Here is a 27,479-nt window from a genome sequence, read left to right on the forward strand (position 1 = left end):
AGAGGATGTTTACGCCAGGTACGGAAGTGGTTGAAAAGTAGAATTAGACTGAAATATTGGATTGATCTGGTGCATTTATTAAATATATCAACAATGTCATGTTGGTTACAAATATGATGAATCCAAAACTATGAATACAAGCAGAAAATTTTAAAAAGGGAATATTTCAATGCATATTCATCCAAATCAGGTCATCAAGTTCATCAGTTTTGACTCTGCATCTTGCATTGATATTTATGTGTCAGTGAAAGTACTGCACCAGACTGAAGAGTCATATAAAATGTTGTGTAATCAATACACTTTTAACAGAAATACTGGCTGTTAACCTTCATTAATTTTAACTGTGGCTCAAATGTTTGCATTTACATCATACAGTACAGGATGTGGAGCTGAGAAAAGGCACATATTTTTGCCAGAAAAAAAAGATTTATCTGTTTTCACCTTTTTCTTATGGCTTTATTAAAATTGTCCTTTTGGCTGATTTATCTTCTTTGCAAGTTCCAAGTTAATATTTAATGTTGTTCTTCTCTGCACTCATTCTCCGTTCACACTCGCTCTCCTTTTTCATCCGATGTTCCTTCCTCTCTTCCTGTCCCAGGTTGTTTGGTATGACAGGAGTGATCAGAACCAACAGTTCAGACCCGTACACTCTTGGTCTACAACCACATGTCATCTGGCCTGACTTCATCAACCCACTGGTCCTGCTGCTGCTGTATTACACACTGGTGGCTCTGCTGCACAAATGGGTCCACATCACAGAGGAGGTTTGTAAGTGTGTGTGAGTGTTTGATCGATTGTTATCTTTATAATAACAATCTATCAAAGGACAATGTGTAATGTGAAAGCAGGCAGTTGTTTAAAGCGATAAAGCTCTGAAAAACCCACTGCACAGTACCTACCCAGCACCAAACGGCAAACAGACACTCTTAGTGACTACCTGGTGAACACAGTTTGGCATTTAGCATTTTTTTTAGCATTTAGCAGCTAGAGAGCCTGATATCTCCCTCAGGAGTTGGTAGAGACCAAAGAGCTAAAGGAAAGTGAATATTAGACTTACATTCACCAGGCAGCCAGAGACAGGACTCCAAATGAATGATAATGTCGCTCCGTAAGTGCTGGATGTGTAAGTAAGCAACTGTTTGGTAACAAATTCAACATATCAACTTAAAAAGTGATGACATGTTATGTAGTCACAACTTGTATCTGCTGCCCCCAAGTGGGCCAAAAAATCAGTTACTGCATGAAAATCTCAAGCACCAGTCAGCACAACCCACATATTTTGACATTTTTGTTAAATTTGGGGGGGGGGGGGGCAAAAAGCTCCAGAAATGTATTTTTTTCTTACCAGATGACGGAGGTTAATTTCCATATTCTCCTAGCAAACCCTAGAGGGTTGGGAACACTAAATATCACTACTGCTACTACTACTATGGGTACAGCTGAAGGTTTTACTTGTACTAAAGCCAGTGCTTCTCTGCCACTGCGACTTCTCCTACTACTTCTGATGTTTCTACTATTGCTACCACTTCAACCACTATCAATACTTCAACATAAAAACAATTACTGCTATTGATACTGTCACCACTACCCCCTTCATTTACAAACATCTTTGTGCGAATGTATGTGTGTGTTATTTTTATGCACAAACATGCAGGTATATTAACCTTCGCACAGTATTCAGATGATATTAACTTACATGACAAGCTTTTAATAGCTGCTGTGTTTCTCAGGATACTGTTGATGGTGAAGAGTCTGACAGTCCAATAGAAAGCCCAGATGATCCTTCAAGCTTCTTCAGAGTCATGTACATCTCAGGAGATAAGGAGGAGGTAACCTACAAACAGTGATATTTTTCCTCTGAATTATATTGTCGGGTCACAGGAATATTGTAAATGTATTTTAGCTCTGACCGCACTACTGGTTGCTTGTTATGTCAGTGGTCCTGCATTTATGGTCATAGTTAGTTGCTTTGGATAAAAGCATTGACTTAAAATCTGTTAAATAGACATCATAGTCTAACTGCAGTTTCACTGCTAGCCTTTTTCAAATTGACATAATCAACAGAAGATTTTCTCTTTTTTCAGCTTTTGACTAGCACAGATGATGACGAAGCCTATCTACCTGATGAAGTAAGCCATCTTATTTGACTGATAATTAAGGTGGGAGGTAATATAAATTTTGGGAGTAGTGTGCACTCTTTTAAAAAATCCTAGTGGCTTTTTTGGTTACCACATACTTGAATGAACATATCTGATCTAAACTTACAGCATGATGTGCTCTCTTTCCTCAGCCTATGATCTTAATGACGAGCAGTTCCTGGGAAGATGGCCACAGAAACGATCTGAGATCTCTGTTAGGAGGGGCAGGGTACACAAACTGTTACCCTCCACCACAGTATGAAGGCAAAGAGTCACCATCACATGGTAATCACACTCAGATATCTAAGTACACAGCCTGAGCAATTATAGCAACTACAGCTTTACTGCTTCCATTATTTCTTATGTGTGCATTGTTGTGTAGTTGTCCTGAAACTTCAGCAACACATGCATAGTGTCATTGTTGAAAATGTGACAAATTACTGTCTCATGCAAATATTGTATTTTATTGTAGGGCTGTATTTGGTTTGTCCATTGTAGTTTTTCAGTGTCAGGGATTTAATATGTTTGATCTGTTAACTAAATAGTTTCTTTTAATCTCATATTTTGCCTCTCCTTTCTGCTAGAGACAGAGGGTGAGAGTGAAATGGAGGAGAGGAGTGAGGAGGTCCTGGAGAGTCCGACAGAAACCTCGCCTCCCCCTTCAGGCCCAAGTGGTCTGGTCATCTTTGGACGACTGGTGCAAAAACACAGCTATGTCAGCGCCCTTATCATCATGATGGTAAACTACATACTAATACTGATTTTATAAAAGTGTTGTATTTGTGAACAAAATTTGAGAACAAAATTATATCTGAAAAGAGTTTTTGTGTTATGGGTGTTGTGTAGGTAGTCAGAGAAGATAACCTTAAACATTAAACAATTTGTCTGTTAATTGATTAGTTGACCCACAATAAAATTTATCAGCAACTCTTTTGATAATTGATCAAGTCGTTTTTCAAGCAGAAATGACATATATGGTGTGATTTCAGCTCCTCAAATGTGAGGTTCTTTGTCGTATATAATAGTTGAATATCTTTGGATTTGTAATGTAAACAATTTAAAGATATCATCTTGAAACCTGGGAAATTATAACTCTACTTGTCATTTTTCAGTTTCCTGACATTTGTAGACAATGATTATTCAAGAAATAAGTGGCAGAGGAAAGAATAACTTTACCCTTGACCCCGAACCGGAAACTAACTTCAGCATCTTCAGAAAGAACAGTTAACTAACTAACAGGCAAATTTAGCATAGTCTAGCGTTAGCCATGGTAGCTAATTAGTATGAATTATGCTGGGAAGCTAAGGTGCTAGCATTAGCTACGGCTACAATGGAATTAGTAACCAGCAAATAACATTAGCATTGTTGTCTGGTAGTTTAGCCAACCAGCTGAAATGACCAAAAACACGAAATAATTTTATGGTTGGTAGAAAACAGCACAAAAATAACTTTAAACTTTAAAAATTTGTACATTTCCATCATGTCGACGGAGGAACCGTTAGTGTTAGTTAACGGACTGTCAAACGCGCCACAATAACTCAACGGTCACTGACGGCAGTGACGTCACATCAACAAACGTTTTCAGGTGTGGAGTATCACCTACAACAACTGGCTGACGTTTGCCCTGCTGGTGTGGTCGTGTATCATCTGGATGATGCGGGACCGGCGCCGATACGCCATGATGTCGGCCCCGTTCCTGGCCATCTACGGCACGGTGCTGCTGGTGCTGGGCTTCCTGAGCGGGCTGCGCCTGAGCCGGGCCGAGCTGTACCCTGGCCTGCCTCCGGCTTTGATAGCGGACTTCGACCTGAACAGTTACCACCCTGCGCCCTGCATCCACCTGGGAGCAAAGGTGAGGAGGAGGGAGGTTAATATTTTTTCTTTCCAAAACAATTTTATCAAATTTTATTTTAATACAATTACAATAGTAGAATCCCCATCACTCTTACCCCCCATTCCCTCCCTCCCTTTCCCTCAAACATGTACAACATTATCCCCTCCCACTCCAAACAATTCTTGGGTGTACAATTAAAAAAGTAACATAAATGATAATAATAAGCCAAATTAAATACAAGTAGCTTAGAGGGCATAAGATACAGATAGATACATAAGATACATAAGATCAAATATCCATTGATAAAATGTAATAGGGGAGGTTATTATTAATGGACAAGAACTTTTTCTTTTCCTTTATTACAAACTTGATGAGGACATTGAAATAGCTGAAAGAGAAAACAGAAGTAGAAAAAAAGTCACCCGTATGATAAAAGGCCAAGTACACTTATGCTTCATGAGTATCTCATATTAAAGTCTCTAAATCTTAACTACAACTGCTTTATAAAATGAAATATTTGTGACAAAATAAGCAACTATAAAAGTTAATCACTCCTAAAAAAAAAACAGATCAGATTTGAATGATATTGGCTCTACTTGGCAACATGAGTATACAACCCAATTATAACCTATTTCAGATTCAGATTTTTATCATTTTGCATCCTAATAGGTGCATGAACATACCAGATATTACCTTTAGTAAGAGGCTTATTAAGAAAATAGATTTTCAGGGTAATTATTGCAGATGAGGCAACAAGAACTTCCAGCAAATAATTCCTGTCCTCAGCATTTAAAGAAATTGACCAGCTCTTTACACGGTTGCCAACTGGACACTTTCAAGTCAATTGATTCATGTCAAACTGTACTCTGCTCCCAAACACCTGTAGTCTGTGCACAAGTTATTTTAGCTACTTATTCTTTTGGTAGCCAAGTCCAGAGAAACAGGTTATAACTTATTTTTGCTCACCAGATTGTATTAAATTAATTGATTGTTTTGTACTTATGCTGTGTGTGCTGCAGGTTTTCTACAGCTTCAGCTTTTGGTTGGTGTTTCGTCAGCAGCTGAAGGAGAGGCAGGAGGAGCAGAGCTTGAAGGAGGAATCTCTAGATGAAGTCAAAGTTATGCAACGTAATTCATTTTTGTATTGCTTTTTATAATGATTATGATTATAAGAGTGTTAGATAATAACATAAATTAGTTTGTAGTAATGTAAGGCTTGTGTACTTCAAATCATCTTGAAATGTACCGAGGCTATTTGACTGATTTACTATGTTTGAGGTAAGTATGCTAAACAAAGATGTATCCCTGCTCTCCCTCTGCTCCCTGCTCTTCTCCCTCCTGTTCTCCTTCTGTCTCTCAATTCTTTTGGGTTTTTCCTGTCTTTCCTCACCCTTCTTCTCCTCATCCTTCTCCTCTTTGTTTCCTCCATCTCAGCTGAAGAAAGTCAGCCATCACCTCTGGTAGCGATGCTGATCTCAGGAGTGAAAGGTACGCTGGTGAAATACTGGATCCTCTTCTGCTGCTCCATGTTCTTCATCGTCAGCTTCTCTGGAAAGGTATCGACAGACAGTACACCTTAAAAACTTTGTATGAGAAAAGTTCCATTCATTACATATCTTCTAATCAGACTTTTTCAACACTGCCGCTTTGTGTCTAGGATGCATTTTGAGAAAATCATGCAGCAGTAATGAGGTTCTAACATGAAGTCAGCAAACTACAGTGATTTTCAATCTAATTGAAATAGTAATTTAAAATACATGCCTGAATTACTCTGCTGAGGGCTTCAGGGTACATGTGTAGTTATTTGTTTTGATCACCCTTCACCTTATTCTCACCCTTTTATCAGCCACTGTGGTGATAAATTAAATTTCCTGTGATGCCATCAGTCACTATTCCACTTTGTACATTGTGCAGCAGTGACACAAAATCAGGAGTGAATGATGAAGACAATAAATAATTTATTATTTTATTGTTTCTAATTCATTACGGCAAGTAGATTTTGTATTTTGGATAATGGATGTATGGCATGTGTAGTATATTTATGTTTTGGAAGCCACTAAAAAAAGTTAATTATAAAAATAAGAACATTTACAATTCAGGACTTTTATGGTCTAGTATTCCTCATCTGGACCTGGTTTTTAGCTGATTTTCCTCATGTCAAGCTTTTTTTTTAAATTAATAATATGATTACATTCAAATTAATAATCTTGACCATGTTTCACTTGCTCAGGTGGTCGTCTACAAGATCCTCTACATTGTCCTCTTCCTCTTCTGTGTCGTCCTCTACCAGGTGAGTGATTTTTCTACCAAGTTAGTGATTTTAGTGATCTGGCTGGTTGTAATAAACAGCCAAGATTTAGTCTGTGTGTATTTTGAAATGACGTATACTGGTGTAGATGTAGTACTTAAATTATTCATCTTCCTCTATAGGACAACCTGTGTCTTGACATCTTGTGTAGAAACTGTGTTCTTGATGTTGAATGGCTTCTTGATGTGAATATTGTCTATTATGCTCACAGGTTTCTCTGACTATGCAAAGTAGAGAATTGATAAAGGATGGAAATTTGATATTGAGATTGCAGGGGTCAATAAGTGGAGAGAAAATCTGCTTTTATGGTTGAGACGTTGCATAACACACAATTATAATTTCAGGTTCATCTTACACTGTAATGTGTCGACTCCTGAATTATCATCAATAAGTTATTCTGCTGTTGTCTGCACATAAAAAGGTTCAGAACATGTCCAGCTTTTATATACACCTGACAACACACACACAGACACACTGAAACAGTCTACCCACCCCTGATAGATACTATTTTACTGTTAAAAGTATTGATTATGAGCCATAAGCACATACATAACAATTTTTGCTACTGTTTTCCTGGTTTTCCTCTCCCTTCTTATGTTTCTGCTGACCTTTTACAAACACGGTAGGCACTTACAGGCAGGCTTAATGGCTTCGGATGTGACGTAAGACAAGACAACATTATTTGTCTGTTCTGACAGCATCAGCAACATCGTGTGTTTTACACCCTGGAGAGTGTGATAGAAGAAGTAAAGGCAACACTGTTATTAATCATAAAAAATATCTCATTTAGCTGCTTGTTTTGGGGGATACATCAGAATAATCAGAGCAAACTGTGTCAAATTAGTATTGAGTATTGAGCATATTAATACGGATTAATGCCAGTACAAATTTAGCTTGTATGACTGCCAGTCCAACACTAATGTCAAGATCTGTAGCTTGATGGAAAAGGTACTGTATCTTTCTGTCTGTTTTCTCTCCCCTCAGGTCCGTTATGACGTGTGGCGTCGGATCCTAAAGACGTTCTGGGCGGTGGTGGTCGGTTATTCCATGGTGGTGTTGATAGCCATCTACCTGTATCAGTTCAGAAGTGTGTCTGGGCTGTTCAGACAGATCATGGGCATGTCAGAGGAAGGGTGAGTAGGACTGTGTGTCTTTTTTTTATGTAATTAATCATTTCTGCTAGTTTTAGGACTCTTTTTGGGGATGAAGCAGCCTGTTTTTTTTGGTAAAGTGATCATATTGTTTCTCCTGTCCTGCAGTCTTCGGGATCTGGGTTTGGAGCGGTATGACACGGTGGAGTTGTTTGCTCGTATCCTCCTTCCTGCTGCGTTCCTACTGGCTTGTATTCTCCAGCTGCATTACTTCAACTCAGACTTTCTGACTCTCACTGACCTGGACAACATACCTGTCAGGCAGAACTCCAGGTGAGACAGCAGGAACGAATATCTAATAAAGCGTTTCACTTATAGTATGTTGAAACAGTTGCGCTACTTGATCAAAACATGAAAAAATGATTACGTCTTCTCTACTTTTATACCTGTGTCATATAAATCATATAAATCAGCACAGTGCACATCATTTAGATCCAAGTGCCCTTTTTTCATGTTAAAACAAGCACTGTTTCTGTATGTGCTTTATACTTTATGGTTGACTGATAAACAAACTGTATAATTGTACAAATAATATTTGTCTAATCCGACCTTCTCTCCATCCAGAGAGGAAGAACTCAGAAGCTCAATCAATGTGATATCTGAGACGTAAGAGCCGTGTTTATCCCTCCTTATCATTGTGTATAGACTCTTCATGATTAACTGTATCTCACACTGTTGATTTATTCCCAATAGATATAATCTGTGCTTAAACCAGAAAGGGCTGCCTTCACACAGTGCAAATGTATAATACCCACTGTAATGTTCACACATCTCTTTCTCTGTCATTTATTTCCCAGCATTAAAGAAAACATTGAAAAGTTACAGAAAAGGTGAGACTCTTGTTTGACTCATATCTTTGTTCTTTAATGAATCAGCGTTTGTGTTGACATACTTATTTGGAATATAATCATGTATTTAGAAATAAAGATAAGCAATCGTTTTTGAGTGTTCAAAGGCAGCATTTCAATTGAAAACTTAATTCTCTGTAACAACCAACGTGTACATACATGTAAAACATGATCCTGAACCCACTCAGTCCTTGTAAGTGCCTCTGAGCAAGGTTTTCTGATAATTGTGTACAAAATATCTCAAAAAAATACTTGCTGTGGTCCTGCAGGCTTCTGAAGGAGCAGATTGGAAATGGGAAAAGCCAGGAGACTCTGGACAGCATCGAACTGCAGACCTCCTCAGAGAAAGGAGCTGAGGAGCAGGAGGAGACAACAGGAGACGGTAACTACAGCTCAGAACCCAAAATACCAGCAGGACAAATAATTGATATGGCATTTTATGATAATGTGCTCTCTTACAACAAGAACATGTCATTTATACAAATATTTTATTCATACACTGGCTCCAAGTATTGCTTATTTTGTGAGCACTGATGATGAATTTTACGAAGTAATTTGCTATTTTGACAGTTAAACCTGCTTTCCACACATGAAAATGTGAGACTTGGTATGAGGCAGAGATCTTTCCTTCTTTTACAGACATTTTAACTCTGCAGCTGTTTGTCTTATGGTTACGGATTATGGCTGTTCTACTTTTTAATGACAGCAATCAGTGCATGAGGTGTATTTGGTAAAAAGATTTGGACTCTCATGAAATCATATGAAACGGACAGCACAATGAATAAATATAGTTTCTTATTCCCACTTTTTAAAATTTTTTTTTTCCAGTTCTGCGTTATGTTTTCCTGTTATACAGGTGGATTAATCATCTGTATCAGCCATATGAGAACTAAAGCAGAGATATGATGTTCATATGGTATTTAATGCTGCTTTTCACTGACCTTCACTTCTTTCTTCCTCCCAGAAACTGCCCCCAGCAGTCATGAGGACAAATGGGTTGTGATTGTGGACCGGGCCAGCCTGCTGCTCTTTCAGGCTCTATCAGGACTCCACAGGCTCCAGGAGCTGAGCTGGAGACTGCTGGAGCTCCACAGCCTCAAAATAGTGTCTTCCGGCATCATCTGGGTGTCACTGCAAGAGGTGGGATGTTATCGATTTTCTCAGTGCTGATTTGATGGTTGAGGAAGGAAGTAAAATCAACCTATAAGAAACAGAATTTACAGCTTTTAATAACTTGGTTGATGTAATCAGTGGAAAGAATCAATCTAACCTATTGGTATTTTGCTCAGATCAAATGTGGTATTCAGTATTTATTTTAGAAAAAAAAAAAAAGCAACATGATTTCCATCTTCACAGGTTTCTCTGATGAACTTGCTCTTCCTGGTTCTGTGGGCATTTGCACTCCCCTTTCCGCGGTTACGACCTATGGCATCCAGCATCTCTGCCGTGTGGGCCTGCGTCATGGTGGTGTGCAAGATGTTTTACCAGCTCAAAGTCATCAAACCCCTCGATTACTCCTCCAACTGCACTGCTGTGAGTATCCGTACCTGCGTGTGTTTGTAACTGTTATCTATTGCAGTATAAACAGTATAAACTGTCTTTTGTCATGTGCTCCACATATCATCATTCAGATTTAGACACAAGCATGACACATATTTTCACACTTACACATGTTTGTCTTTTGTATCTCAGGGTTTGGTAGCTTCCAACAGCTCGGACTTGAATGATGGAGTGGAGATAAGGGGGAACATGATGGAGCTGCTCAGAAGGTCTGTTCTCTATATCGAGCCTGTGGACCCCGTCTACTGGTGTGGAGCGTTGCTGAAGTGTGAGGGCAGGATCCTCCCCTGTCTCAGGGTAAGATAAAACATGTGCTAAATTTACAGTACAGTTCTTTAAACTGAATCATCACACTTTTGTGTTCAGTTATACAATCTTACCAAGTACACTCCACCAGGTTCAGGCTCTAATATACTCGTACTGTTGGTGAAACTATAGTTACAGATAGTTTTGTATGAACAGAGAAAGTGGACTCTCTGTTATGAAGCTTGATTAGATGCTGATGGTCTCAGGCAGAGGACCAGGACCACAAAATTCAGACTGCAGTAACAGGAAGACTTACGACACAGTTGCTAACTTGAGTTTTAATGAAAGTGGCAAACATGGTATTTATCTAAGAGTTTGAATCAGTTTTTGAACACATCCAAAATTCTCAAATCAAATATTTCCAAAAGTTTCCTAGTCACACTTTTGGATTATGTCCAGTGTAGTTTTTTTTCCCCAGAAACTGTTCTCTGTGTTGTAGAACCATCTGATGGTACTGGGGCTGCTGGTGTTTGAGGCGACTGTCCATCGCCACCAGCTCTACTTCCGTCTCCATAACAACCTGAAGGCCCCGCACTTCAGCATCATCTTCCAGGGCATCACTCGGCAGCACCTGGATCAGGGCATCCTGCCCTGCATCAAGTACTTCATCAACTTCTGCTTCTACAAATTTGGGCTCGAGGTACTTTTTAACTGCATGTGTGCGTCTGTTCACTGTTCAATGTATCTGACATCTTAACATAAATGCACGTCTTCTTCGTAGGTGAGTTTAATAGTGGCGGTCAACGTGATTGGTCAGAGGATGGATTTCTATGCCCTGCTCCATTCCTGTGCCTTATTGGCTGTCCTGTCGCGGCGACGCAGGAAAGCTATCGGGGAGGTGTGGCCTAAATACTGCTGCTTCACAGCAGGGCTCATGGTGCTGCAGTACCTGCTCTGCATCGGCATCCCTCCTGCTCTCTGTGTTGGTATGAAACTCTGAAACTATCATTTAAATCCAGTCCCAGAAAAGCTTTTCTTTTATTTTTTTTCTGTTCTAACCTCCCGGTGTGAGTATGGCCACAGAGGAACAGAAGAGGAACCGGGTAGCATGAACAGCGAAAATGTGTGACACCCACAGAAAATCTAGCTCCAGAAACAGAAAGTCTAAAGAAGAAGAGGCTACAGTACCGTATAAACCAATTAACAAGAACAAAACAGTGCAAGAACATTATAGAAATGAACATTACATAGCATGAAAGATATCAAAATCAACAAAGCTAAAAAAAAACAAAGGCAGGATTGGAGATAACCACTCTCACACCAGGGCTGCAATGGTTAATCTGTCATATTTCTTTTCAATTAATCAATTAATTAAAGGTTTAATTTATAAAATGCCAGAAAAGTATTTTAAAAATACCAAGATGAAGTTATCAAATAGCTGAATGTTTCTCAAATGTGAGAAGTGAATGGAAGTGTGTTGTTTTTGCTTGATAAATGACTTTAATGATTATTCTATTCCCTTGTCAGATTACCCCTGGAGGACCGCTGTTCAACCTTTGACCTCTAATGTCATTAAGTGGTTTTACCTTCCTGACTTCGCCATGAGACCCAATCCATTATTCATATTCTGTGAGTTTATCTCTCCTCTCCTCTCCTGTCCTCCTCTCTTCTCTTCTCATGTCAGATTTTGACTTCTCTCTCTTTCTCCTGCTCTCTGCAGACGACCACCTCCTGTTGCTCTGTTCGTCTCTGCAGTGGCAGGTGTTTGAGGAGGAGAACCGAGCGGCAGTGCGACTGCTGGCCGGAGACAACGTTGAGATCAGCCGTAATCTTGATCCTTGCTCCTTCAACCAGTTCATACCTGTCAACAACTTTCTTCACTGCAGGTCAGCAACACCAACCTGCTCTTCAGGTCTTTTATTTAGTTTTTTATCTTGGGCCAGATGTCTATTTGAATTTTTCATGGTTATCTATACTATCAAAAACAAAATGCTTGATTTATTTTCTCCTCACCCTGAAGATGACTCACTCAAGTCTAAATTTATATTCTCTGTATACGAACAGGAAATAGCCTGAGCTCCATAATCCAGCACTTAGTTAATCTCTTCAAACAGTTTTCTGCTTTGTAGGTTAAACTGGTGGAGAACTGGGACTCCATCATGTTGGTTTGTGGTCGTTTTAGGAGCATTAAGGGGTTGAATTAGATCATTAATTTATACGTGTTGTCAAACTCATGAAAGCTGTTCTGGTAAACTGAAATTGCTGGATAAGCACTCACAGACGTCTCCCATTTCCATCACAGATCAGTGCCTTCATTTATGGGCTTTATTTCACTGTCTTCCTGTGAGCCTTCATCACATCTGATATCTCGCTGCTGACAGAAACAAAACTCAAATCAAAACCAGAAATTTCCACATGGAACATTTTGGCATCAGTCACAACAAATTAATTTTGCCGATGAAGTTGGTGGATGTTGTATGTTCGATTGACAAGTTAAACTTGTTTTTAAATTTGAAACGGACTAACAATATCAACAATTTTCACAGTAGTGCAAGAAATGATTCTTAAACTTTTTTTTTTCAGGTGCTACCTCGACATGGTGAAGGTGTTTGTGTTCAGCTATTTCTTCTGGCTGGTACTCTGCCTCATCTTCATCACCGGCACAACAAGGATCAACATCTTCTGTCTGGGCTACCTGGTGGCCTGTTTCTATTTCATGTTGTTTGGAGGCAGCGTGCTGATGCAGCCTGTCAGATACATACTGCGTCTGTGGGACTGGCTCATCGGCTACACCTGCTTTGTGATCGCCATGAAGAACCTGCTGTCTGTGAGTTACTGCAGTCATTTTAGACACACAGCAGTTTAAGCAGCTATACTATTGATTATTGCTTTGTTTTTGACACAATGCTTCCTCTGGTTTCTGTCTGTCATTTTTGTATTATTCTGTATTAGCTCGGTTCTTGTGCCTACCTGGACAGTCTGTTGAAGAACGGCTGCTGGTTAATTCAGGCCTTCAGCATGTTCTGCACCATCAAAGGCTACGACGTCCGTAAGTGTCTGTAACAAGAAGATGGTAACTGACACCTTAAATCTTAGTGTGCACACGTGTGTTAGAGAAGGAAATTAAAAGAAATACATAAGAATCATTGATGTTATGACATTTACAGTTTATGAACTTCATGTATGATCAGAGTAAGTTTGTATATTTTACGGTACTTTTACGACACTTTATTGAGCATCTATTTATGGCTTCTAAGAGTTCTGTCAAAGTTACAGTTGAGTTATTCCTCGATCTCTCTGTGTGTTTCAGCTGATCCTGACGATGAGTGTGAGCTTCCGGAGGGTGAGGCCGGCATTGTCTGGGATGCGATCTGTTTCACTGTCCTCTTGGCACAAAGAAGGGTCTTCCTCAGTTATTACTTCCTCTATGTGGTGTCTGACCTCAAGTCCTCTAAGATATTGGCCTCCAGGTCTGTACTCCAACTGCTTCCTGGTTACGTCCCTAACATACCTTAAAGTAACACAAACAACGGCGAAGGGTAACATTTTTATAAAACTGAAACTTAAATTTGGTTGGATAAATGAAACCCAAAATATCTCTTACGTATTCAATTAATAAAAGAAACGAAAGGGACATACAGTAAGGCAAAAGAGTCCAACTTTCCTCAGCTGAAGGAGCGCTCACTCACAGCTGTTTAGGAGTTATTTTACAAGTAATTAATAATTATTATTGATCATTTAAATTTCCTGGAAAGAACTGTGTAATTTGATACTAATTATAAGAAAAATAGGAATCTCAATATATGTTTAATATGTTTTTTTTAGCACTTTAATTTTGCATCTCTGCAGAGTGACTGTAGCTGACATCAGAATATGGTGCACACACTCGTTTTGTTATAGCAGATATAATGATTGTAATTAGAGGCCCTAAATAAAGTCTTACGGTGCTTCACAGACCAACTAACAAGGAGAATATAAAAACACAAGCAGCAGTAAAGTAATCATGTTCTTTTCCTCTCCCTCTCTCTTCCTTGAAGGGGCGCTGAGCTGTTTGAGGCGAAGGTGAAGAAGCAGGTTGCAGCCAGACTGGAAATGGAGAAGAAATCTGTGGAGACACTGAAGAAACAGTAAGACACACACACCCTTCACCCTTTTCAACCCCCCATTTATTCTCTCTTTAAAGCAGTAGTGAACAGTTAGTAGTGAACTTACCTTTGCACCATCTACCTGTAGGATGGAGAAGATCAAATCTAAACAGAAGGGTCGGCCGGCACCAGCAGACAAACCAGGACTTCCTGCTGATCAGGAGCGGGTGACACCAGGTAACACATGAGGGTCTATTTCCTGTTTCTACTGTTAATAGACCAGTAGAGCATGAGCAGGCATTCACACTTTTATAGGCACGCTCCATGAAAAATGTTCCTCTTTTGTGACGGGACAGATCTTCCTTATTTAGTCAAAAATCTCTTTCTAAAGCCCCAGTTGTTATTATTTAGTCATGTATGATTTGTGCTAAATTCAAATACATAATTGAAGAGTTTGTTTTTATGTTGTAAGATCATTTTATGTCAACATGGGGTGTTTGATCCAGTTTTATAATTTTCACCTTGATCTATACTCTTACTTATGTACTATATAAGTGTTTTCTCCATGAAACTTATCAATCTTTAACATGTGAAGGGAGAAAATCAGCAAATATTAGTGTTAATATTTGTGTTTTCCAGGTGATGAGGAGAAGGCAAAGAGGGATGCAGGAAAATGGTGGAAGCCTTGGGTTTCACGACCTGGAGGTGAGCAGCAACATCGCAGAATGCAAACAGCACTGAAGAATGACGATTGCTCCTTTATTTCCCTTTAAGGGTTTTTTTCAACAAGCTGCTCTTGTTTTTTGCTCTGTGCTCTGCTCTGTTTCATGCAGTGGAAAACAACTGTGGCTACCACCTGTTTGAGAGTGACAGTGAGGAGGAGGAAGAGGAGGTTACAGAGAAGAAAGAGGAGGATGAACCACCAAAGAAGAAATCTGCTTTCCAGGTGAGAGCTAGAAAACCAACAGACAAAAACCAATGACAAATAAAATGGATACATTTATATGTTTTCCACATACTCGAGGATTATAGCTGCTCCATGAAGAGTTTAATGTTTTTTACATCTGGTGTTTCTATATTGTGACATCATCAGTCAAATCGTGTCTTTGATATCCCAGTTGGCCTACAACGCCTGGAGCACCAGTTCTAAGACGGCTCTGAAGGACCTGAAAAAGGAGAAGAAGACAATACAGAAAGAGGAGAAGAAGAGAGCAAAGAGAGAGCTGCAGAAACAACAGGGTGAGAGAGCGATATGGTGTTTAACTAACAGCGCATCGTCTCTCTCTGTAGTCAGTCTGAATTGAATGTCAGAGTGGTAAACTATAAAACTACTTCTGAAGCTGGACTTGGTAAATTTACATTCAATTTGGCAATTATATTTTTGTTTTTGTTGTGTAAAAGTGGACAAGAAGGCTCCAGAGGAAAGATCACCAAAAACATGAGAATATATCTCCAGGGACGTGTTTGGTAAGCAGTAGGATATCAAATATGTTCCTAGAGATGAACATACTGGAAATTTTATGGAGATTTGACCATTTTTGAGGTACTGGCATTTTACAAACTGTTGGGGGAAATATCCTGCTATGGACCAAACTGTTGGATGGACACACTGACCAGGTCAACATGAAGGTCAACATCTGCCTCCTCAGACCTCATCACTATTGGAGCAAGACTGAATTGACAGTAAAATCTTCTTTTTCCCAGGTATTGATCGAACAGACTCTAGTGAGGATGAACTGGATGAAACCACCGTGGAGGAGGAGGGAGAGGAGGAAAAAGGTAATTAGACATTACAGTTACAATAAACCACTGAGAGATGTGACTATATAGCTGTAATACAAAGAAGCAGTGTTAAACTGTAAATGAAGAGCAGATACAACCTGGACAGCACTGATATATTCATACTGGACTCACTTATATACTGTTCCTTTCCTTACAGAAAACATTCTGCAGCGACTCGTTAGCACTTTGAAATTCAGCTGGGTCTTCCTTCAGTCCCTCCTTGACGACCTGACACAGGGCCTGAACTCATTTTGTAAAGATAACGTGGCCATTTCCAAGGTGCTGTGCTTCGAGCGAACATTACTCAGCCAGCAGCAGAAGAAGGTGAGATGATGGGATATAAAACTGCAAATTTATTTGAAATTTTTGAAAACGTCTTGTTGAAAAACCCTTTATTTCTCCAATGTCAGATATTATTATATATTATATTGTATTTTACATTTCCTTCTTCTTCTTCGCATTTACGTTTTGTCATTGGGCAGACGTGTTTATCCAAAGCGACTCACAAGTCTATACGGTGGTATAGTCTGAACACACATAGTGCCGTTCAACCACTCTGCTCAATCCTGTTCGGCTGTTAGCAGACTCTGCCTCTCACTCCTTCGCTCTGCAGGGCAAAGAGGTGAGCCAGGAGAGCGTGAAGCAGTTTTATGAAAACTGGATGTCCCGTCAGAACACACTGTCATCTCAGGACGGCCTAGATGACACCCTGCCTCCTCCCTCCTCGCCGCCCGCCGCCCCCTCCTCACACCACGCCTACGCCAAGCTGAAGAACCAAGCCTCCAAAGTGTCCTGGGCCAGCAGCGTTTCCAGGTAGGTTACTGGACGCCGACTCATGCCAATGCATACAACATATTCACCTCTTCTTTTAAGATCTCGTATACTCATCTTCTCTCTCCCTCCTGCTGACCTTCAGCTGTATGACAGATGAGACGATGCTGGGCTCCCGGCAGCCGACCCAGGAGGAGCTGGATGAACCTCCCACTGTGACGCCCACTGCTGACCAGTACAGACGGAGGCTCCTGAAAACTGCCAACATCGACTTCACCTCCTTTGAGACTGATGAAGTCTTAGCAAGGTGAAGGAGAAATCTACGTTTATGGACAGTAAAACAAAGGTTCACACACAGATTTGGGCTACGGGGTTGTGAGAGAATCCTGGACATGATTGTATCATCAAGTACAAGTAATTTAAGTATGTTAATAAGTAAATTAGATGTAAATTAAATTCATATGGTAAATCTAGACTCACACAAACTTTGCAACCCATCTCCACTATATTTATTGCAAATAATTAGTACTGTACATGATATCCTTTAAATCTGCCAGTCGTTATGGCTTGTTTCATAATTTATTCATCAAAGGGTTTTTTTGGAATCAAAAATAATTTGGTTCTTTTATTCAAGTTTTTATAGATAATTTGTGTTGTACTGTGTGATGTATTTTAGATACATCACAATTCTTTTTATTTTTGGAATATCACAATTTATACCCTTTATTCTGTAGAGTGGTTATTTTTTGTACTTTCAATGTTTCAATGTTTCGAATCATTTCTGACTGTCTTTCTCAAAAGCTGTGAGGAAGACACCCCTCAAGAGGAAGACCCAGAAAAAGAGAAAGATGAGGACGAGGACAACGACAGGGAAAAGAGACGTGAGCAAGAACAAGAGGAGGCAGAAGAGAAGGAGGAACAAGAAGAGGACGATTGTGAGGAGGAGAGGGAAGAGTGGGACAAGGAAACACAGCAGAGAGAAGAATATGAAGGCCCTGATTACCCAGAATGCACCTCTTTGGGTTTCAGGGAGGGTGATGGAGAGAAAAGTGTCGATCTCACAGAATCCCCCAGACCTCTGAGTCAGGAGACGAGGAACCTCACTGCCAGCGAACTGCTGCTCAACAAGTCAGTAGACGCAAGAAATGTGTTACTTGAAAACAAGAGCAGAGCACTTTAAAAACATTTAAACTAACTGTCTTTTCCTCCCTCCTGCAGTATGTTTGAAAACGACGAGATCGCAGAGTCTGATAAGTTTTTCCTGTCGTTGCCGAGGCCACTGAAGCTGCTGCTCGCCCTCTACAACACCATGGTGTCCAAGTCAGAGATGCTGTGCTACTTCGTCATCATCCTCAACCACATCGTGTCGGCGTCGTTCCTCTCGCTCATCCTGCCGATTCTCATTTTCCTCTGGGCCATGCTGTCTGTGCCCCGGCCGACCAAACGCTTCTGGATGACCGCCATTATCTACACAGAGGTGTGGTGTGTTTAATGTCATCTTCAAGCATGAGGAGTTTTTCTTCTACAAATGTATATTTTTTGGTTCGCTAGTTCCATATATGAACTCCAAGTACAGAAAAATATGTGAAAAGGACAGAAATTAGTTTTTTGAGAAAGCATTACCTGGTGTTTATCAATTTTTAACTCTGAATTAGCAAAACTAGTCTGTAAAATAAGTTACCCACCATCCCTGATTTGGTACTAATTATATAGTTTTACAGCTGATACATGATCCAGAACTTTCTACTCTCTCTCCTGTGTTTCTATCAGCTGACTGTTGTGGTGAAGTACTTTTTCCAGTTCGGTTTCTTCCCCTGGACGTCCTCTGCCTACCGAGGCATCAATGCCGAGCGGCCCTTCGCTCTGCCCAACATCATCGGAGTGGAGAAGAAAGACGGCTACGTTCTCTTTGACCTCATTCAGCTGCTCGCTCTGTTCTTCCACCGGTCTATTCTCAAGGTAACCATAAAAATGTATCACTGAAATGTATCTGCTCTTTCGGATATACCTTCCTGCTGCTGTACGTCTTGTACTACCAGCACTGTTGCCATGCAGCGAGTTATTCATGTTAAAATTTGATTCTGTTTGGCAGAAACTGAATATATAATGTGTCCATACAGTGTCACGGGCTGTGGGACAACAAAGAAGTTGAGATGCCTGATTTCTTCAAGAAGATGAAGAAGAAGGTGGACAAGAGGAAGATGACAGGAGGAGATAAAATTGGCAGTAAGGGAAGAGCTCCGAGCCGGCTGAGGTTCCTCCCTCTGCAGGCCTCCACCACCTCCATGTTCTGTAGAAGAAAGAGAGGAGACTCTGCAGAGTCTGATGGTGAATACATCCAAATCTGGTCTTGCGGTTTGTTGTCTTTTTTTCTCATGAGAGAGGGAAGTCACTGCTAGAGAATTTTTCTTCTTGACATTAATTACATAATATAATTTCTCTTTTTTTTACTGGAGAGGTGAAGCCCAAGAAGCAGAGCAGCAAGAGGAAGAGACGGCACCAACACAAAGCTCCACTGACCAGGAAGCAGAGGATCAGACAGCAGATCAGAGAGAGGATGCTACAGGCCAAAGCTGCCATTATAGAAGTGTGAGTTGTTTTCTTGTCTCATGGCTTTTTTTGTTAATGGGTCAGATATGGTGTCTAGAAGGAGCTAGTGCTGTTAATGCATTCGCTTAGATGAGTTTCTTTTTGTCCACAACTTTGTATCCAATCAGTTTTCTTTAGGAAGGACAAATATTATGACACTCAAACACTATAAAGCTGATTTTAGATTTTTTTCTGACCAATGTTCAGTGTGAACCTGCAGAGGAGTTTTCCTGCCTTTTTTGGATTCTGATGCTGTATTTTTTGTTATTTTATGTTTTTCTACAGCGCCCTTCATATCTACTTACCCATAAGACAGTTTTTCTATGACATCATCCACCCAGAGTACAGTCCTGTGTGTGACGTCTACGCTCTCATGTTTCTCATTGACGTAGTCAACTTCATTGTCACCATATATGGATACTGGGCCTTTGGGGTGAGAGTCTGCCATGTTTCTTATTAAACCAAGAATATACACACATATATTAATGTTACTTATTATACAGTTTATGATGCTGATCTTTGTCTGTAGAAATACTCCGCAGCAGCCGACATCACAGAGTCCCTGTCGGAGGACCAGGTCCCTGAAGCCTTCCTGGTCATGCTGCTCATCCAGTTCGGTACCATGATAGTGGACCGGGCCCTCTACCTGAAGAAGTCCTTGCTGGGAAAGTGTGTTTTCCAAGTGGTCCTGGTGTTCGGCATACACTTTTGGATGTTCTTCATCCTCCCCGGGGTCACTGAGAGGTCATCAACTGAATTTAATGTTTTCCTCATATGTTCAACCAAGCGGTTGAATTCATTCATCCAAACCAATAGAAATCAGAATTCACTCATTCATTCATTTATTTGTTCAACCTCGACACTGAGCCGTTGTTTACCGGTTTACAGTGTCACCGCATAAACAAACAAACAAAAATATTTCAAATAGTGTTGTATAAAATACGATGGCATTCAGAGTTAACTGGTATCTGCTGAATCTCCACATCAGCAGAAATATCCTCATGTTTGGTCACAGTTGGGATAAAAAAGACATGAAAGGATGAAAAAGAAATATCCAATAAGAATTTAAATAAAGAAGAAAGAACATGCAAAGCAAAAACGTGAAATGTTTTTATGAAACTTTTATTGATTGTGAAACATTATGTTAGCATACACCCAGTATGTTTAGCTTCATCCTCATAACTTCTCCATTATCTTCCATTCAATTTCAGGATCATTAATCGACTGAGTGATCTGAAACATATTAACTTGTAAAACCTAATTCCCACCGAAAATTTCTGTTATTCAAGACTCTGTCAGACTTTGTCAGATCTTTAAGACACCAACAAGATATTTTCATTGACATCTTCTTTGTTCATGTCAATATTTGCTCCACAGGAGGTTCAACCGGAACCCGATTGCTCAGCTCTGGTACTTCGTTAAGTGTATCTACTTCGGCCTGTCTGCCTACCAGATCAAATGTGGCTACCCAAACCGCATTCTGGGAAACTTCCTCACCAAGAATTACAACTACCTAAACCTCTTCCTCTTCCAAGGGTACGAAAACAGTGTCTTGCTTTAATAATTTTTCCCAGAATATACTATATGAAATTAAAGAAACTATACCTCCTCCAGGTTTCGATTGGTTCCCTTCCTGACGGAGTTGAGGGCGGTGATGGACTGGGTTTGGACAGACACCACTCTGTCTCTGTCCAGTTGGATTTGTGTTGAAGACATCTATGCTAACATATTTATCCTCAAGTGCTGGAGGGAGTCTGAGAAAGTAAGTGAGCGTGTGTGATGGACCACTATTACTTCAATACCACACACTCAAACTGATATATGTATAATATTAAAGTAAGTAAATCTCTGCCTCTCTGCTTTAAAATGACCATAAGATTTGTATCTGCAGGGCTGTTGCTGAAATTTCTGTACTCCTATACTTTGTTTTCATGTGGAAAACTCCCATCCATGTTCTCTCACCCTCCCTTATTTACAAATAATTATATAATAAAATATGAGGAGTTATAGATCAGACATATTGATTTATGACTGTTGCTCTGATAAGTTATGATGTCGATTTTTTTAGATTTTATAGGCTAAAGACAAAATAAATTGATATTGAAAGTAACAGTTTTACCCAGTAAACTGAATAACAATGAGTGTGAAGTGAACTACAGTCATTTAATTGCAATCCCTCCAGAAATACCCCCACCATCCAGGGCAGAAGAAGAAGAAGGTGGTGAAATATGGGATGGGAGGATTAATCATCTTTGCTCTCATCAGCATCATCTGGTTCCCGCTCCTCTTCATGTCGCTCGTCCAATCAGCAGCCGGAGTCACTAACCAGCCAGTGGACGTCTCCATCCAGCTGAGCATCGCAGGATATGAGGTCAGGATGGATATAAATACGTGTTTTAGTGTTTATGTGCTTGTTTTGTAAAACACTGACGCTAGCTCACTGCTAATATCCATACAAGGATTCTTGTTTGTACAAGGTGCTTTTTGCTTGAAGTGAAACAGTAAAGACATGCAGGTGTGTTGTCTTATATATTAAAATCACCTGAACTCGTCTTCATCATTTCACACGCAAACCTCTTTTTCTTTTGGTTTGGTGGTCTGGTTCTTCCCTGCAGTACCATCAAGGTTTATACCAGTGATGAGGTTTTTATGTTTTCCATCTAACTGTGCAGTTCAAGCCTTTGTCAATGTCCCTCTCTAGTGTAGATGTGCGTTTCACTCTCCAGTGTGTCTGTGTGTGTTTTCACAGCCTCTGTTCTCCATGAGCGCCCAGGAGCAGAACTTGGTTTCGTTCTCAGAAGCTGGATTTAACCGACTCACCAAGGTCTATGCAACCCATCCAGTAAGATGAACTTCATTACTGTAAACACAAAACTCAGACCAAATACTAAACCAAGTTAATGTTAAATACTTCATGTTAATTGTTTTGTAGTGCGTTTGACACATACAGAAGTGATTGATTTGACATGTGGCACTCTGAGTGATTCAATGGTTTTATTGTCTCTCCCAGTCTGCTATGCAGTTCATAATGAACTACATGGCCGAAGACATTGTTGTTGCTAAGATAAAGAGTGATGCCAGCCTGCTGTGGAGCATCAGCCCGGCCAGTCGAGAGGCCATGATACAGGAGCTCAGCAACTCCACTCACATATACATAACCTTACGCTGGACACTGCTCAGGTCAGTCTGAGTCTGACTGTATATGTGCATCTGTACTTGTGGTCAACTATGCATTTTAATTAATAGTGATATAATTAAATATTCAGTTCCTGTGGATTGGGCTTGTTAGAATACATCTGGTGCATTTTCATTCAGGTTTAAGATTTAGAGTAACGCTGCCACTGAAATGTGCACCATTTCTTTTTAATCATTTTTCAATGAAACTGAAAAAGCCCACTAACTGCATTTTTACATCAGTTATCTGAATTTGGCACAAATCTTCAAAGTCTCAAGCAAACTTTTGGTACATGTGCTACTTCATGTCCTCCTCAGGAATGCGTCCATATCAATGCATGCAGAGACGGCTGGAGAACACACTGTGAAGTTTGAGGACAAGGCCTTGATGGAAGGGATAGTCCACATGCTCAAAGGCAACAGCAGTAAACCTGCGTGAGTCGCAGTCAACACACACAAACAGCTGTTTGTTTTACTTATTATGTCTTCTTCAGGTGTTGAAATGCAGTTTCCTTTCTAATGACTATAATTAAGATAAACTTTTACCTAAAATACTTGAATAAGCATGACACTACATATATGAGTGGGTATACTGTTTGTTATCAGCTATTTCTAAACGCTTTTACAACCCAGACGTTCATGTGCAACATCACTGAATGTCTGAATTCAGCTCAAATTGTATTAAACTGTTATTCTGTCTTGTAGGATCATTAATTCTCTGCTGCCAAAGTACATCAGGGGTAACAGAGGACCAGAGTCCAAAATGGCAACCAGGATGGAAGTAGGTCAGTTAGTGTTTATTGTACATTGACTGCACAACAGATGATTCTCTTATAGATAATAACTGCATTATACTGTCCAGAGGAATCCATACTGGCAGTGATAAATCTTCAACTCCTTATGCTCTCTCACTGTTTTTGAATTCTCTATCTGGGTACGTCAGGATTCATGTGAGTCCTGTTTAAATCCTGTTTAACTTAACCCGCGGCGTCTTCCCTCAGAGCACTCGGACCGCCCAGACCTCCTGGCGCTGTCTTTCTTCAGGCCCATGTCGATCAAACTCGAGCAGGCCGACGGGACTTCGGAGAGAGAGGCAGAACAGTGGTGGGTGGTGGAGGAGTGCTCCCCAGTCCTCGTCTCGTCCGACCACAAGTGTCACAGCATAGAGATAGTGGTGTTCAGTGATAAAGTCAGCCCCTCCAGTGTGGGCTTCCTGGCTGGACACGGGTAGGTAACGAGGTGTCTTTGACCTGCATTCTTCTGACTGTGGACTTCGGACCTGCTTTTGAAGTTTTAAAAGGGCATTGACACGCTTTTTTGTGCCTGTCTACTCTCTCTCTCAGCATCGTAGGCCTGTACATGTCAGTGGTGCTGGTCATCGGAAAGTTCGTCAGGGAATTCTTCAACGGGATCTCCAGGTCCATCATGTTCGAGGAGCTGCCCTGTGTAGACCGGGTCCTGAAGCTCTGCACAGACATTTTCGTGGTGCGGGAGACAGGAGAGATGGAACTGGAGGAGACGCTGTTTGAGAAACTCATCTTCCTGTACAGATCGCCGGAGACCATGATCAAGATGACCAGAGAGAAGAAAGACAGCTGAGGGTTTTCCCAGGTGCATCGTCTGAATGGTCAACTGTTAGAGGGACGTGGAGGGTGAAACGGCACCTGTGGACGTGGCCACGCTGGACTCCCATCAATCAAAAGATGTTTTTGAGCAAATAAAACTTGGTGCAGTAGAATTAATCATTTCATTTACATTTTGAGTGCAGTTAAAGCACAATTTGTGTCAAAACTTGTGATTAAAGAATGATCCAGTTGTAGTCAAGATTTTCAACCCCTTTCTGACCCTGCTACTGACCTTGACCTCTGACCTCCATGCACAGGACAAGGGAATTTTTCTAAATCATTGCTTACTTAAAAGTGCATATACTAATGGTTTTCATACAAGTACTTACTTAACATTAATTTAAAGCTCATTAATGTGGGACTCACATGTCTGAAATTTATGTTTGTTTATTTACTGACACTTGTGTTCAATTCTCTAACAAACAGAATGTCAAACAAAAATTTAAAAAGGTATTTCACACAGATTAACCTGGACTGGAGTTAAGAGAATTAAGTGCCTGCCAGATGTGATTCACTTCAGCTACACACTGGACAATGCATGAGTTTCTAATCATGACTTCGGACTCTGATTTTCACTGGTGTGAAGCAAAAACAAAATCCTATTTTCCTGACTTATGTTCGTGCAGGATCACTTAAATTTTGACAAACTCTTGATATGCTCATGGATCAGCACACAAATACCTCTGTAAATACCATGTTTCTGAATACGCCTATGTAGACTAGTGCACTGATTAATTTATATCAAAATAAAAATTGTTACACACAACAACATGTTTGAGTGTCTGATTCAGCAGCGCTGTAAAAAACTATATTCAGCAACGAGGCAAGAAAACAAACTGTATTTCCAACATCCACTTTTAATATCACTTTAATTACAAATAATAGGGAAAAAACAGCAATTTCATTCAGGTCCCCGGTCTCAAACAGATAATCCTGATGTCATCCATCTTTTCTTTTTTAAAAATTATCCACGGTGCGCAGGACAGAACAGTCACAGGACCTCACAACACCAGGAGAAACGCTCTACATCACGGTGTCACATCCTGGAGAGAACAAAGAGCAGAGAGGTAGAAACATTACTGAAATTATTCTCATGAAACAAAAAGGACAATTTCTATCAATTATTTCAGGCTCAGGATTTGTCCAGTTCAACTGTTAAAATTCATTATTTCACTCCAGTTATCTGCATTGAGAGTATAAGGATAACAAATCTTCTATTGGGCTCATATTATACATTGTTAGTCAGTTACTGTGATAGTATCAGTTAATAAGGTATGAAAGGTATCGGGGCCCATGCTCTAAAGTTTATCCAAGTACATGTAACAGTGTACCAAAGACTGCAGCAAGCATCCAAGTTTTCATTCCAACCAAAACATCCTGCTTCAGTCTGACCATGATGGAAAGTAAGCTAATATATTCAAATTATTTAAACTACCATTTTGAGGTAAATGTAGTTAAGTATTTCAATTTTATGCCACTTCAAACTTCAACTTCACAAAATTTCAGAGGATTAAATTAAATATTATACTTTATAGTCTACAACATTTGGCATCTGTAGTTAGTCTTTAATTTGCAGCTTAAGATTTAATACCAAACAATTTTTTTTTTAATTTTTTTTTTTTATTAAATACGTCCAGAAGAATCAGAAAGAGTAAACAATGGATCGCTTAAATGTCAGAGCATCAGATGACACTGACGTTAGCTTCTGATTCAGGGTTAAGGGGAAAGTAAAGGGAAACATAAGTAAAAGATATTTAGTGGCTGATTCTATTTTTTTGCACCACTTACACTTGTGAAAAAGTATTACACATTGTAGCACAAGCCTTAACGTTGTTTAAACCTTCTTTCAAGTTTGTGAAACCTTTATTTTGCATATGTAAACAGAAAAAAAGAGCATAACTGATATTTATTCATTCAGATCACATTAGACCAGATCCAGATCAAAAAACACTATACTTAAACTTGTCAAATCTTTATTATCATTATTATTATCATTATTAGATTCTGGTCCAGACCTGGTCTAATGTGGTCTGAATGAAGAGATATCAGTGAAATCGCCCTTTTTCCTGTCGTGTGCATCAGTAATAATAATAATAATAATAATAATAATAATAATAATAATAATAATAATCTAACATTTAACATAAAAAGGGGCAATTCCGCCAAATAAGTCCGTTCACCTTTGCTACTGTATATAAATGTAAATGATGATACTAATGTAGTTTTGCTGTAATAAACAGTGAATACTTCATCACCGTCTGTCACTGTCAATGTCACTGCAGTCTCTCCTTGAAACAAACAGCCTGTGCAGGTGATTATATGTGCACGTGTGAGTGTCTTCTATGTGCTGCCTACATGGTAACTTGTTATAAACATGTAATGAACTTACATGACGCTGCTGTTTTGGGTTTGAGGACTTTGACGTTGGCTTCTGCGGCCTTCATCGCCTCTACTTTCAGCTGCGGCTTCAGCGCAGCCCGCACCGCGCTGGCGCAGATGGCGGAGAAGCGGATGTAGCTGCAGAGAGGACACACTTGTTAGCTGCATGCTGAAGGGCAAGCTACACTGACAGTGATTACACTGAAAAACATAATCACAGCTTCTACTATAAGAACAAACAATGCATCAGGAGCATTAACGGAGTATTACTTTATTAACTGACATTAGCGACACAAGGTAAAGCGCATGAGTGGAGAAGCTAACTGCAGCTTAGCTTAGCTTAGCTTAACTCCGTGATTAATTTCATCAAATGAGTAACAACAAGGGTTTTGACTGGATATCAGGTTACAATAACAAATTCTACCTATAAAATGCTCGCTGAACATGACATACATGTATGTATATATATATTTGTTTTACCTGAGGCCTGCTTGTCTCCAGTATGCAACCATCTTGGCTGTGTTGTGGCTTCAAGGACAGGTCGGATATGTGCGTGATGACGTTATTTAAGCCACGCTGTCTTTTTTCTGACCAATAAGAGCAGCGATGAATCATGATTGACAGCTCACACGGTCACTTGTCCCGCCCCTAGGGCAAACCACTTTCTCACACAAAATATTAAAAAGTATATCAATAGCATACCCATTGCACGTATTTTTTTTATAATTAGCTTTTTTGATGTTTACCTTGGAGTAATTTTACTGATTCTGACGATGATAGTGATGACCTGAAGGTATTTATCTGGTCAGCCTGTTGGTAATCTGATGTCAGTTTGTCACCTTAAGTCCTGCATCTTGTCTATCTTTACATGAAGGACATCCTTTGGTAGATTTGGAATGACCTTGAATTAGGTTAAGAAATAACTATGCTGATTTAGTAAGTGTAGCTATCGGAATATATTTATAAAGATCAGTGGTGGATGAAGTATT

General features: G+C 39.9%; 2 protein-coding genes and 1 long non-coding RNA gene across 4 annotated transcripts; 1 reads left to right on the forward strand and 2 right to left on the reverse strand.

Annotated features, from left to right (window-relative positions):
* Positions 1-3,830, reverse strand: LOC121895912. 2 transcript variants are annotated; one of them, XR_006095867.1, is made up of 4 exons: positions 3,742-3,830; positions 2,266-2,350; positions 1,697-1,834; positions 1-734 (listed from the first exon to the last, which is right to left on the reverse strand). It is a non-coding gene; the product is annotated as an uncharacterized LOC121895912 (long non-coding RNA). The 2 variants fall into 2 exon arrangements; XR_006095868.1 differs by lacking the exon at positions 2,266-2,350 and having other exon boundaries at positions 3,742-3,828.
* On the forward strand, positions 1,866-25,123 carry si:dkey-11f4.7 (piezo-type mechanosensitive ion channel component 2). The gene is made up of 47 exons (XM_042409444.1): positions 1,866-2,129; positions 2,291-2,423; positions 2,723-2,877; positions 3,724-3,990; positions 4,992-5,100; positions 5,407-5,528; positions 6,203-6,262; positions 7,265-7,413; positions 7,540-7,704; positions 7,996-8,037; positions 8,229-8,261; positions 8,549-8,661; positions 9,244-9,419; positions 9,636-9,812; positions 9,972-10,136; positions 10,585-10,785; positions 10,867-11,071; positions 11,613-11,714; positions 11,806-11,971; positions 12,669-12,912; positions 13,038-13,134; positions 13,396-13,555; positions 14,123-14,212; positions 14,319-14,407; positions 14,810-14,875; positions 15,004-15,116; positions 15,289-15,409; positions 15,875-15,949; positions 16,110-16,276; positions 16,566-16,765; positions 16,869-17,030; positions 17,525-17,851; positions 17,942-18,200; positions 18,494-18,682; positions 18,844-19,051; positions 19,180-19,312; positions 19,598-19,745; positions 19,842-20,056; positions 20,690-20,848; positions 20,927-21,074; positions 21,495-21,683; positions 22,062-22,154; positions 22,323-22,492; positions 22,805-22,921; positions 23,192-23,271; positions 23,488-23,713; positions 23,830-25,123. The coding sequence occupies exons 2-47, from the start codon at positions 2,294-2,296 to the stop codon at positions 24,083-24,085; spliced, it is 7,038 nt and encodes a 2,345-aa protein (XP_042265378.1). The 5' UTR covers positions 1,866-2,129; positions 2,291-2,293; the 3' UTR covers positions 24,086-25,123.
* atp5f1e (ATP synthase F1 subunit epsilon) lies at positions 25,072-27,080 on the reverse strand. The gene is made up of 3 exons (XM_042409452.1): positions 26,971-27,080; positions 26,501-26,628; positions 25,072-25,154 (listed from the first exon to the last, which is right to left on the reverse strand). Coding segments are annotated over exons 1-3 (162 nt in total). The 5' UTR covers positions 27,003-27,080; the 3' UTR covers positions 25,072-25,152.
* Positions 27,081-27,479: the final 399 nt, after the last annotated feature.

Source organism: Thunnus maccoyii, chromosome 4, assembly GCF_910596095.1.
Source record: "Thunnus maccoyii chromosome 4, fThuMac1.1, whole genome shotgun sequence".
NCBI classification, from domain to species: Eukaryota; Metazoa; Chordata; class Actinopteri; order Scombriformes; family Scombridae; genus Thunnus; species Thunnus maccoyii.

What these genes read in the sequence shown, in the direction of transcription:
- atp5f1e (XM_042409452.1), bottom strand. Translation starts at nt 27,002, where the DNA reads ATGGTTGCATACTGGAGACAAGCAGGCCTCAG. An exon ending in TGGAGACAAGCAGGCCTCAG is followed by an intron (nt 26,629 to 26,970) that starts GTAAAACAAATA and finishes TCCTCTCTGCAG; the next exon opens with CTACATCCGCTTCTCCGCCA.
- si:dkey-11f4.7 (XM_042409444.1), top strand. Translation starts at nt 2,294, where the DNA reads ATGATCTTAATGACGAGCAGTTCCTGGGAAGATGGCCACAGAAACGAT. An exon ending in CTCCCCGGGGTCACTGAGAG is followed by an intron (nt 20,057 to 20,689) that starts GTCATCAACTGA and finishes TTTGCTCCACAG; the next exon opens with GAGGTTCAACCGGAACCCGA. An exon ending in AGGTCTATGCAACCCATCCA is followed by an intron (nt 22,155 to 22,322) that starts GTAAGATGAACT and finishes TGTCTCTCCCAG; the next exon opens with TCTGCTATGCAGTTCATAAT.